The sequence below is a fragment of the Gopherus flavomarginatus genome, chromosome 7 (genome assembly GCF_025201925.1).
Source record: "Gopherus flavomarginatus isolate rGopFla2 chromosome 7, rGopFla2.mat.asm, whole genome shotgun sequence".
NCBI lineage: Eukaryota > Metazoa > Chordata > Testudines > Testudinidae > Gopherus > Gopherus flavomarginatus.
The window spans coordinates 70,676,016-70,689,151 of NC_066623.1; the positions used below are offsets into that span (position 1 = coordinate 70,676,016).

Here is a 13,136-nt window from a genome sequence, read left to right on the forward strand (position 1 = left end):
GGCCTCCCTGGTTTGAGCCAGACTCACTAACCTGCTGCAAACCCAGACCCAGGGTCTGAACCACGTCCCCGAACAGCTGTAGGCTTAACTGAAAGCAGCTTACAGAAGTGTTCTTGTATTTAACACTCAGATGCCCAACTCCCAATGGAGTCTAAACCCAAATAAATCAATTTTACCCTGTATTAAGCTTAATACAGGGTAAACTCATAAATTGTTCGCACTCTATAACACTGAGAGAGAGGTGCACAGTTGTTTGCCCGTCCCCTCCCCGACACCCCAGTATTAGCGCATACTCTGAGTTAATAAGTAAAAAGTGATTTTATTAAAAACAGAAAGTTGGATTTAAGTGGTTTCAAGTACTAACACAGAACAAAGTGAATTACCAAGTAAAATAAAATAGAACACACAAGTCTATGTCTAAGAAACTTAATACAAATAACACCTCACCAGTTTCAGTAAGCTTCCTTTTACAGACTAGTCTCCTGCTAGTCTGGGTCCAGCAATCACTCACACTCCCTCTAGTTATTCTCCTTTGTTCCAGTTTCTTTCAGGTATCTTTGGGGGTGGAGAGTGAAAATGTGTCGGTGGAAAAAACATGAAATCACTACACAGAGCTGTCAGCTCCACTGTCTCTGGAACAACACAGTCTGCAGGTTTCACTGGCATGCAAAGCAGAGGAAGCACACCAGGGCACAAGCTCTTTGTCATCTCCTACTCCACTAAGGAGCATGGAGTTGGCTATTGCAGGGAGGGATAGAGCACAGCTAAGACTCTCAGAAACATGATGATTTAAATTGTCTCTCTTATGCAGTGTTTTCCTGCAGAGTTTCTATGGAGCCTGAGGTGGAACTTATTCTCTTATGGCAATCCCACAAGGGATAACAATGCCGCTTGTACTCCTCCTGGAAGTGAATGTTCTCCCTGGCTTGCAACTGACCACAGAGTCAGGGGCTGTTTTTTTACTAGCACCTGAGCTGGTAATTCTACTTGTTTAATCCAGTGTTTCTCCATTCCAAAATCTAAAATATGCTACTTCTCTCACCTCTGTCCTTTTTTAGTAGTCAATAATTGTTTAGTCTAACTATTTTCTTGTGTATTGTGGGGTGACAGTGTTTGAATACCCACTCTAAAACTACTGGTTTTGGAATTCTTCATGTATAAGGTTGACTGGTTTCTTGTCTGACTGACTTTCTCTTTCAATAGATCAGGTTTTGTGAGAGTGTTGTATGTGTGACCAATAAGTATTGCTTCCAGTACTTGGAAGTTTATCTATTTCAAGACACTTGAGTGATAGTCTATAATTTGGTAAATATTCCCTAGATAAGCTTATCCCAGAGTTCATTTGGTATAGTTAGGTATTTGAGTCTCTCCTCTTGTTGAGGCTATTGACTGCTGGTATAGTTAAACAGAGGGCCTGGTTCTCCAATGCTTTGCACTTTGAATAGTCAAGCACATTGTTATTATTTTTTTATTATCATAGCACCCAGGACCTCTAGTCATGGACCAGGACTCCATTGTGCTAAGTACTGTACAAACACAGAACAAAAAGATGGTCATCTGTTTAAAGTGGGTGTGAAACACTGTTCTTCTCATTGAGTACAGTTTTACACTCTTTGCACATGTCTAAATGGCTAGCCAATGTTAAGGTAGTAAAGGATTAGGCCCAGATTTGTGTCACTATGTCCAGGAGTTTCTAGTTAAAACATATTTTTCTAGTCCTAAATGTCTTAGTGGAATTATTTTTAATCTCTTTTCTCTATGTGAAATGGGTTACTAGTTTTCATTCCTTCTGTTCCTTCAAACATCACTGTAAATCTACTATTCTTAAAGTTCTCTTTGCTGGTTAACTTTTTTTATTTCTATTTTAAATGCTGTCAGTACCACAGCACGGTTTGTCTGACTGGATTTGAGTTCTTTTTTATCTCATTCCTAAACAGATTGTCAAGTAGCACGTGTTTGCACAAAATGTCTTTATCTATGCTATTTTGACACTGGTATCTGACATTTATATTCAGCAACATCAATCATCCACTATTTTATCCAATTATTCCTTGTTTTGAGGTGATGTGATTATGATTTCATTGTCTCTGTAACCATGGTATCACCCTTTGGCTAAAAACAAACAAACAAAAAATTGATAACTGTGGTCCACAATCTATCTATTTCATTAAACAACATAAATGTATAAAATGTTGTTGTTACCTAAGAAAGGCACAGGTAAATGTGTGTTGAGATTGAGAAGAAGTGTTTGTGTATAGACTACCACATTGTGCTGCGTTGGTATTGCTTGTGACCCAGGTTTGGAAGGATCAAATGATAACGTGACAGAATTTGTAATGCTTCACAGACATTTTGGAGACCTCGGGCCAGATTCTAAATGGGGTAAAATAACTTAAATGGTGTTTATACCAATTTATTGCAACTGAGGATCAGGACTTATTCGTTTAGCATTGTCTTTAAGTATTCCTTTAAATCTTTCACTTGTATCTGCATCATTTTTCCATCCCAATTGCATGCATTGGGGTAAGGGGTTAATTAGTTTGGAGTATGGCTGTTGTGACAGGTTTGGTATGAGCTTTCTCATAACTCTCTTGCCCATTTCTGTTTTTAAGTGTAGCCACTTCCAGAACAGGTGCTTCAGGTCTTACTTCAAAACATAGCATTAATAAGCTTCCCGGATGTGGGTATTTCATTTCCGCCCCCCGCCCCCCCGAATTGAAGCTTCATCTGTTTTTTCTCTCTCTGAGACTTTTTTTAGGGTGTGATCTTATACTGATTCAACTTGCCAGGTACAAGCAAGTCACAGCAATGTGTCACCACTTCTTTGTCATTATGTAGCTGGCTGGCACTCTGCCGTATTTACTGTAAACCTTGCATGCATTTTCTATGTGGAAATATTGATAACTAAATTTTGTAGCTGTGTGAAATATTATGATTTTATTTTTGTCAATTTACAGAAATATTTGACAAATTGGGGCAACTCTGAAATGGTTGACACATCATGCCATGTGTACTGTATATCATTTGGATTAGGGTAACTGAGTATTGTGCAGAAATGCTTAAAATTTAGAACTGTATTTATTGGTCACATAAAACACACATAATTAATCAGGGAACCAGAACTAGCTAAACCTACTCCATGAAGTCTTAAAAATTAGTGGCAGCTACTCAGAGGGAAAAGATGTATTTTGTGTGTGCTCTCTGAGCCGTTCAGAAATCTGCATCTGTGATGACCCTTGCTGTAGTGTATGACAGGAGTGCTCTGTGTTCCCACTGAAATCCACCCAAAACTCATGGTGGGGTGGTGGTGGGGGAATAGAGAAACCATCCTTTGCAGCTCCCTGAAACACCAAATGGAACAGCAAATGTGCCACCAGAACTGTTAGAATGAGTAGCAGGATACTAGTCTTACCCACCAAAATACATCAGTACAAGTGATTAGGGTTTGCTGTGTTTCTGCCATAGGGCTGTTTCGTTGGGGAGGATTTGGATAAAAACAGACCCCCACATGTCTTGGTAAGAGAGTTTAGCTAATCATATTAACTCTTGTACTTTCTGTGGTTTTCCATATCACTGGACTGATAACTTTGTCAAACCAAAACAACTTGCCAAAATCAACAGGAATTCACAAAATGTTTCAGTCAATCCAAATGTGTTTATTTTTGCAAATATATATATAGAATTTCCTTCCTGCTCTAGTGAGTAGGAAAATAAATGATTAAGGAAGCAATTGACGAGCCAGGTTCATAGGTGTCTAACAATATTAATCATGTGGAAATATAGTGATGCATTAACATGAGAATTGGCTTCAACAATGTAATCAAACATGCAAGCAGAAGCTTGCGAGCAGGACAACTGAAACAAAGAAATGGGGGGGCAGGGCAGTGAAGGGAATGGAGGATTAAAATAATCCAATAAATCCCCTATCAGTAACACTTTAAATATGGCAATCTATCATTATCACAACAGTGTACAGGCAAAGCAATTCCTTCTTTGCAACATGCCCAGAGACTAGTTAACATACAATCAAGGGAGTACAGGAGATTTTGTTACATACATATAACCTCTTCTTATAAAAAGGACTACATACACACGGAACAAAGAAATATTCTCTATTGCCCTAAGTGAGCCCAGTTTCCTGGATCCCTAATCTTAGTGCAAGTTCCACTTTCAACGTGTCTATTTTTTCATAACTATATTCCCAATTTTCTGGAATCTGATGCTTAATTTAACTAGTTTGTAGACTTCCAATTAGCTGCCAGAAACATAAATTTGGTAAGTGTCAGGATAATGAAAACTGTCTTGATCTGTGAATTGAATTGAATACCAAATGGGTTCATTTGCCCGTACCCAAAAGGCTATGTACATAACTGGTAAGTATGCCATGTCCACCAAATATGTAGGAATGTTTCTGCAGCATTGCTACACAAGCAAAAAAGCAGATAGTTTTGACATGAGCTTAGAGTGTGCATTAGAGAAGCTTACACTGACTTCAATGTGTGCTGAGAAGATTTCACAGATTTAAAAGCAACACTGAAGATTGATTGAGATGTAGATGTTGAAATTACTGCTTCAGGGCTGTAGGTTCAGAAAATATTTGCTATACAGAAATGTCCAGTTTTGATTGATCTGAGCGCAAATATAGTCTTACATATATGTTAAATACTATTTTTATTCACTGACTCAAGGTATACAGAAGAGTTACTGTCTATTTTGCACGGTAACATGATTGTTCTGAAGTACTTTAAGAATTTTTCATACAATACTTCTTGTTGGAATGTTTGTACTTTGACCTAATGATGGGCCTTATTCATGTTGAATAGTAATTTACACCATGAGTATTCCCATTTTAGTCAAGTAGAGCTCTATTGAATGTGAGTAAGAGTACGAAAGCATGTCACCAAGTTTTAGTAATATAATTTAGATATTTTAATTTGTACATTCAAGTGTGCAGATCTCAACAGAACTTGTAATATGATTTGGTTTCTCTCACATTCTCATGCATATCTTTAAGCATGCATATTTAAGTAATTCCTAAATCACGCTCGTCATCTGATTACTTACTGGATATAGCAGTACATTTAGAATTCTCTGCATTTACTTTATTAATTCTATGCAAAACGCCTCAAGATTCTGTGAGGCCACTTGACCCTCTGTGTCCAAACATTCTCCCTTCCTTCAACACGAGAACAGTTTGAGCAAGGGAGTAGGACATGTCTGGACAAGGGGACCATATGGTCTCCTCAAATCCTCCATAGTTTAGTGTCTGTGTGTGTGTGTGTCTCTCTCTCATATTATATATATATATGCATTTTATGTGGTGTCATATGAGATCTTACATGTAAAATGAAACAAAATGTGCTTGTCTGTCACCAAAGTAGCATTGATTTGAAACTGACTGACCAAAAAAACAAAGGAAAGTAACTATAAATGGCAGTGAATTGAGTATGGGGGTTCACTTGAATGTGGAATTACTAAATTGGGAATAGTTGCAAACAGCATAAGGTCAAAAATAAAGAGCACAAAAGAGTTTAGAAACATGGATGGGTGGGTGTGAGAAAACAGTGGTATGTGGTGCTTGGGAGTGGGAAAAAGGGATTTAGACATCCAAGTCTGAAGTCTTTAGGTCTCTTTTTCAGAGCTGCACTAATCACAACGGTATTCCTAATATGGAGTCTGAGTTCACACATGCTGAATTCGCTCCATTTACTGATGATTTTCAGTTTTGATTTCAATGGAATTCAGTCGTGTAAGCGTGTGGACTCATCCCTGCGGCGCCTCCTGCTGGTCTCTGTCAGGAATTAGCTCATCTAGCTTCTGGAGTGCCCTCTGCAGACCAGTGATCCACCTTACCACTGGCCCCTCGTATCCCTCCCAGGACCCCAGTGCCATTTTCTCTGGGGTGCTGCCCCTCTGGCAGTAACCCCTCAGTCTCAGGGTCTTCCTACTCACTATCCCCACCTTGCCGCAGTATAAGATTACTGCCAGTCACCAACTAGACCCATTCCCTGGGGCAGACTGCAGTATATAAGCCACTCATCACTGGCAAGGGAGGTTTGGACCTGCTGCCTCTGCCTACCCATGGGTTGCCCCCTGCAACACTAGTAGCTATTTGGCCTTAGACTAGGCCGGCAGCCTGAGGGGGTTCCAGATCAGAGCTCCCCAGCTCCTCTAGCCTTCCCCCAGCCCTGCTCCACCTCAGGTACCTTGGAACACTCCCCAGCAGCCAAGTCTCTCCCTCTCCAAAGGCAAAAGAGAGTGCTGAGTGCCTGGCTCCCAGCCTCTTGTATAGGGCCAGATGAGGCCTGATTGGAGCGTGGCCCAGCTGTGACTGCTTCCCCAATCAGCCTATTAGCTGCTTTCCCTTGCCACAGACCTTTCCCAGGGCTATTTTAAATCCTTCAGGGCAGGATCAGAGTAAGCACCTCACTACAGGTACCTACTCGCTTTGCCGCCCGCTGCTCGGGCCTACCTCAACCGGGTCCTGTGGGAGGGCACGCCCCGCCCACTCCCCACCCCAAGCCCTCCGGACCTTTTCATCGGGCCCCATCCCCGTAGACCCGACCGGTCCCCCTGCCCCTTCTCCGCAAGCAAGCTGCACGATCTGCAGCCGGTCCATTTTCAAACCGCGCCACGGAAACAACTCTACACGCTCATGCTCCACACCCTCTACTTCCTCACCCTCGTGTCCAGCCCTGCCCACTTCCCAGAAACCCAATAGATACAAGTACCTACTCACTCTTGGAAATCCCACTAGGTTCTTATCTGCATCATTACCGACCTAAATACCTTTTAAAAATCTTGGTATCTTGCTGTAAATTGATTTATCTCATTAGACTGACCTAACGTTTGGTAAAGCGCCCCCATTCTTTCATGTATTTATTCCTGCTTCTGTATTTTTTACTTCATACATGTGATGAAGGGGGTTCTAGCCCACGAAAGCTTATGCTCAAATAAATTTGTTAATCTCTAAGGGTACGTCTACACTACGGGATTATTCCGATTTTACATAAACCAGTTTTATAAAACAGATTGTATAAAGTCGAGTGCACACGGCCACACTAAGCACATTAATTCGGTGGTGTGCATTCATGGTCCGAGGCTAGCATCGATTTCCGGAGCATTGCACTGTGGGTAGCTATTCCATAGCTATCCCATAGTTCCCGCAGTCTCCCCCGCCCCTTAGAATTCTGGGTTGAGAGCCCAGTGGCTGATAGGGCAAAAATCATTGTAGTGAGTGGTTCTGGGTAAATGTCGTCAGTCATTCCTTTCTCCGGGAAAGCAACAACAGACAATCATTTCACGCCCTTTTTCCCTGGATTGTCCTGGCAGACGCCATAGCACGGCAACCATGGAGCCCGTTCAGCTTTTTTTTTTTACAGTCACCGTATGTGTACGGGATGGCGCGGACAGAGGCGATACTCCAGCGCTACACAGCAGCATTCATTTGCTTTTGCATGATAGCAGAGATGGCTACCAGTCGTTCTGTACCGTCTGCTGCCAGTGTAATTTGGCAATGAGATGACGGTTATCTGTCCTTCTGTGCTGTCTGCTGCTATCATGGGTGCCCCTGGCTGAGATCAGCCGGGGGCGCAAAAGCAAAACTGGGAATGACTCCCTGAGTCAATCCCTCCTTTATGGTTTCTAAAAATAGTCAGTCTTGCCTAGAATATGGGGCAAATGTACTTGAGAAGCAGTGTATCAGAGAGTACAGCTGCTTTGTGTCAGATCCCGCAGAAATTATGAGCTACATGCCATTCACGGGGGGTGCCCCTGCAACAACCCCACCCGTTGCTTCCCTTCTCCCCCAACCTTCCTGGGCTACCGTGGCAGTGTCCCCCCCATTTGTGTCATGAAGTAATAAAGAATGCAGGAATAAGAAACACTGAGTTTTTAGTGACCTAAAATGAGGGGGAGGCAGCCTCCCGGTGCTATGATAGTCCAGGCAGGACATTAAGCAGTGTGGGGGAGAGGAGCCCTGCATCCCACTGCTATGATAGTCCAGGCAGTACAGAATCTTTTCTTTTCACATGAAAGGGAGGGGGCTGATTGAAGCTCAGCCCCCAGTTGCTATGATGAAGATGGTTACCAGCCGTTTTGTACCATCTACTGGAAATGACTGGGAGTCATTCCTATTTTCACCCAGGTGCCCCCGGCCAGCCTCACCTGAAGCCAGCCAGGAGCACTCACGGGTTGGTAAGAAGGACGGTTACCAGTCCTACTGCACCGTCTGCCACCGGAGAGGGGAGATGAGCAGATACTGCTCTTTGCTGCTGGTAGATGCGATGCTGCAGCAGTGTTCAGTAGACATAGGGTGACATTGAAAGAAGTCAAGAAATGATTTCTTTCCCTTTTCTTTCACGTGTGTGTGGGGGGGTAAATTGACGAGCTATTCCCTGAACCACGCCTGACAATGTGTTTGAACCTACAGGCAATGGGAGCTCAGCCAAGAACGCAAATACTTTTCGGAGACTGCTGGGGACTGTGGGATAGCTGGAGTCCTCAGTACCCCCTCCTTCCCTCCATGAGCGTCTATTTGAGTCTCTGGCTTCCCGTTACACTTGTCACGCAGCACTGTGTAGCCTGTAGATTTTTTTTTCAAACGCTTTGGCATTTCGTCTTCTGTAACAGAGTTTTTTAGAACAGATTTGTCTCCCCATACAGCAATCAGATTCAGTATCTCCCGTACGGTCCATACCAGAGCTCTTTTTGGATTTGGGACTGCATTGCCACCCATGCTGATCAGAGCTCCACGCTGGGCAAACAGGAAATGAAAATCAAAATTTTGCGGGGCTTTTCCTGTTTACCTGGCCACTGCATCCGAGCTGAGATTGCTGTCAAGCGGTCACAGTGGTGCACTGTGGGATACCGCCCGGAGGCCAATACCGTCGATTTGCGGCCACACTAACCCTAATCCGATATGGTAATACCGATTTTAGCGCTACTCCTCTCGTCGGGGAGGAGTACAGAAACCGATTTAAAGAGCCCTTTATATCGATATAAAGGGCCTCGTAGTGTGGACAGGTACAGCGTTAAATCAGTTTAACGCTGCTAAAATCAGTTTAAACGCATAGTGTAGACCTGGCCTAAGGTGCCACAAGGACTCCTCTTCTTTTTTTTTTTTTTTGCTGGTACAGACTAACACAGCTACCACTGAAAGCTTTTGAAAATCTGTTTGCAGTGGTGGTGTAGCAGTGTTGTCCCAGGATATTAGCGAGACAAAGTGGATGAGGTAATATCTTTTTATTGGACCAACTTCTGTTGATGAAAGAGACAAGCTTTCGAGCTACATTGAGCTCTTCTCCAGGTCTGAGAAAGGTACTCAGAATGTCACAGCTAATTATAAAGTGGAACAGATTGTTTAGCATGAGGACGTTAACACATATTCTAAGGGACCACTTCATTTTAAATGTGTCTGTTATGCTAAACAATCTGTTCCACCTTGTATTTTGCAGTGACTCTCTGAGCTCTTCAAGTCTTGGAAAATTACTCAGTGTAGCTTGAACGCTTCTCTCTTTCACCAACAGAAGTTAGTCCAATAAAAAGTTATTACCTCAACCACCTTGTGTCTCTCTTTAAAAATCTGTCCACTTACCCCTTCTCTGCATAATGCAAGGGTGAAAATATTTTTTTATCTGTACCAAGCCCTGCACCCACCTGAGCTGTACTTAGGGTAAAATCCATTCTCCCACCTGCATAAAGCCACTGTAATCTGGCTCTATATGGATAGAGGGCAAAAGGTAGTGACATCAACAATGCTAACACATGGGGCCAGCGTGTGCAGTTGCCTTCCTCACAGTTAAGGTACACACATCAGATTTTATTTCATTCAGACTGTTGCATGGGATTTGGGAATGACTGGATGAATGTAAAGGTAAATGTCATAGCCCCTGCCCATTGTGGCTTTCTGTGATGGCCTAAGCAGGTCTGGTTTGGAGACTCTTGCCACAACATGTATGGACTGCATCTTACATAGCTCTTCTGGCCACAGTTTCCTCCTGCAATTAGTGTGACCAGACAGCAAGTGTGAAAAATCAGGGTGAGGGGTAATAGGCACCTATATAAAAAAAAAAACTGAAAATCAGGACAGCTGGTCACCCTACCTGCAATCACTCTAGGTAGTGGGGGGAATCTTGCACTGGCCCTCCATCTCCTGGTTGAATCTGAGCTTTCATACAGGCCGTAAGTTAGTTATGGATACAGCATGATGGAAGCTCTTTGCATGGGGCGAATCTCTCCCCAGTGCACATTTGGTGTTAGTTAATTTTAAAAGCAGGGAAAAGATCACTGTTAGTTTTAAATGTGACATTCTGAGTGAAAAATCATCTAGGTCCCATTCAGCAAAGCAGTTAATGTGCTTTGGTGAATGTGGATAGCCAGCTGAATCAGGGCTGAAGAAAAAGAGTACAAGGCAACTAACATTTGTTTGTATCTGAAATACATGTCCACATGTTCAGAAATGCCTTAGAAGCCGAGATGCTCTTTCGGCTGGTCACCTTTCTAAATTACTTTTTGCAGCCCAGATAGAGTTTGAAATTAATTTGAGAGGAATTTGATAAAATAAAACAGGTTGGAAGCCCACATGGCTCTGGAATTTTTCTTCTCCTTCAGAAAGCTATGTGATGACCCATCCAAATACACTGACATGTCAGATCCATGGAAACTAGTCCATCTGAAGACATTGCAAAAATAAAACCCAGTCAATAAATAGTTGTCCCCAACAAAATGAAAAAGAAAAAACAACAATACTAAATTGCTAATGTGTTTTGAGACTTCATCATGGAAATTCTGTTAAAAACAGAATCTGCTAATCTCCTATGGATGAAATCTTGGCCCCATTGAAGTCAATGGAACTCCTGATATTGACTCTAATGGGGCCAAAATTACATCTCCTATATTTAACAAATGCATGTAACAGAAATTAATCAAAACTGCTTACTTGATCTTTGATTTTTGATGAAAAATAGCTTCAGTCTCTCTTTAAATGTATTTTCATTCATATAAAATTCAACTTGTACCCTGAAACAGAAAATAGAGTATTTCAATTAAACAGTCCATCTATTAAATGATATATATATGTACACTTGCACCACAAAATATCAGCATTTTCATGTGATTCCTCTTAACATCTCTTCTTAGCATAAAATTAGAGGAACATATTAAGAATTTTAAGTAAAATGCACATTTAAACATTTGGAAAATATTGATTAAAATAATTAGAAGTTAAATGCTAAAAAGACCTTATGTCATCTCATCTATCCTCTGTAAATGCAGGATTTGTTCTCTGTACTACTGAGCATAGTGTTTGGCCTGTTAGTGCTTTTAAAATCATAAACACTAAAGTTTAATACTTCCCTTGAAAGACTATTCTGCAGTCTGAAAGATCTCTGTCAGGAAGTCTTCCATAATATTTAATATAAACTTCTCTTTTTCTTAGTTTAATTCCATTACTGTTGTTTACTATTATTGCTTTCAATAATTCCTTCTCATTTCTTTCTCAGTGTTTACATCTTTCAATTATCGTATAGTGGGTGCCTCATCCCCACCCTGTCCCCTCTAAACCATAATTTGAGCTGCTTACAGAGTCCTTCCTCTGTTTGTGGCACATAAGGAATTTTTTAAAAAAGGCCCTTTTCCCTCTCCTTCCCCTGGGAGAGGGAGAATCAGAGTAAAAGAAAAAGGCAAAGGTGATCAGTCTCTTAGGCAGTTTTTCAGTCTCTCCTTTGGGGTTTAGCTTATCTGCAGCTATACTGTCCTTAATCAGGGGTAGGGTCTGCTTCCAGCCCCTCCTTTTGGTCACCCCTGCTTGTCTTCCTCTTGGTTGTCTGTCCACATGGCCAGTGGTCTCTCAGGAACAGCAATTTTCTCCCTAGTCACCCCTACTTCCTGGGGAAGGCTTTCCCTTTTTAAGCTTTCTCCCTCCAGGCACATCAAGTCTCTCAGATGTATCTCATTAGTGCTGGCTGAGCCCAGAAGGGCTCATATGCTGCCGCCTCTCTGAGACCGAGGAAATTGCCCCTCACAACCTCACCCTTGCTGTCCTGGGATAGATAATCTCCATCTCTGATTTTCCGTGGGGAAAAAAAAATTGGCATTAACACGGTCCTTTCCTGTCTGGTGTTACACTCTGAAACTATGGGGTTGTAGCACCAGGTACCATCACATTACACATGGATTCATATCGTTCATGGTATGAAGCCAGTAGAGGGGAGCATGATCTGTGATCAAGGAGAAGGGGCTACCAAGCAGGTAATACCTGAGAGAATCCATGGCCCATTCGATCCCTAGTGCCTCCTTTTCAGTAATTGAGTAGGTCTTTTCTCTAAGGAATACCTTCCTAGTCAAGTATATGATTGGGTGGTGGTCTTCTTCAGCATCTTCTGAGAGCATGGCACTTAGGCAGACATCTGAGGTATCTATGTGCAGTATGAATTCACAAGAAAAATCAGGGCCGAAGAGCACAGGTGCCCGGCATAGTTGTTCTTTCAGTTCATTAAAAGCTTCCTCCCTGTTCCAGTCCCACCAGATCTTCCTTGGGTGGTTAACCTTTAATTAGGTCTTTAAGGCAGGCTGAGACTGAGGCAAAACTGAGGCTAAACCTCCAGTAATAAATTGCCAGGCTGATAAAATACCTCATTTGCCTCTTCTTCCAGGGAACTGGGCATGGTATTAGGGTCTGTGCCTTGTCAATTACTAGTTTCATGAGGCTGCACCATACATACCCCAAATTGGGTACCTCGGTCACAACTGGTTACATGTTGTGAGGCTGGTCCTAAGAACTGCATCCTGAAGGGTCTTTAACCTTGCCTCTCAGTGCTGCAGATGGTCTCCCCAGGTAAGACAATGAACAACAGTGTTATCTGTATAGGCCTCAGCATTCTGATGGTGCCACCTTTTTAGTAACCCTGGGAAAAACATGCCAGTTGCTTAGTTGAGGGACTAGAGAGAGATTACATTACTTTTTAATAACAAAGTGCTTATCTTCATTACTGCTGTTACATTTTTAACAGGAGACATTTATCACTTGGTTGCTGTAATGCAAAATATACAATCTTCAGTGAGTTTTTTTCAGGTAAGTAAATAAAGCAATATAAGCTATTAGATGAGGTACTTCCATTTAAAAAGGAACACTGTGT

At 42.1% G+C, this 13,136-nt stretch overlaps 1 protein-coding gene across 8 annotated transcripts in view; it reads right to left on the reverse strand.

Moving 5' to 3' along the window:
- The window catches only part of KCNT2 (potassium sodium-activated channel subfamily T member 2), a 282,967-nt gene that overhangs the window by 214,547 nt on the left and 55,284 nt on the right, over positions 1-13,136 (reverse strand). For all 8 annotated transcript variants that reach the window (XM_050961381.1, XM_050961380.1, XM_050961379.1 and 5 more), the window contains exon 2: positions 10,940-11,019. In XM_050961381.1, coding sequence (XP_050817338.1) covers positions 10,940-11,019 — 80 coding nt within the window. The remainder of the gene's footprint in view (positions 1-10,939; positions 11,020-13,136) is intronic.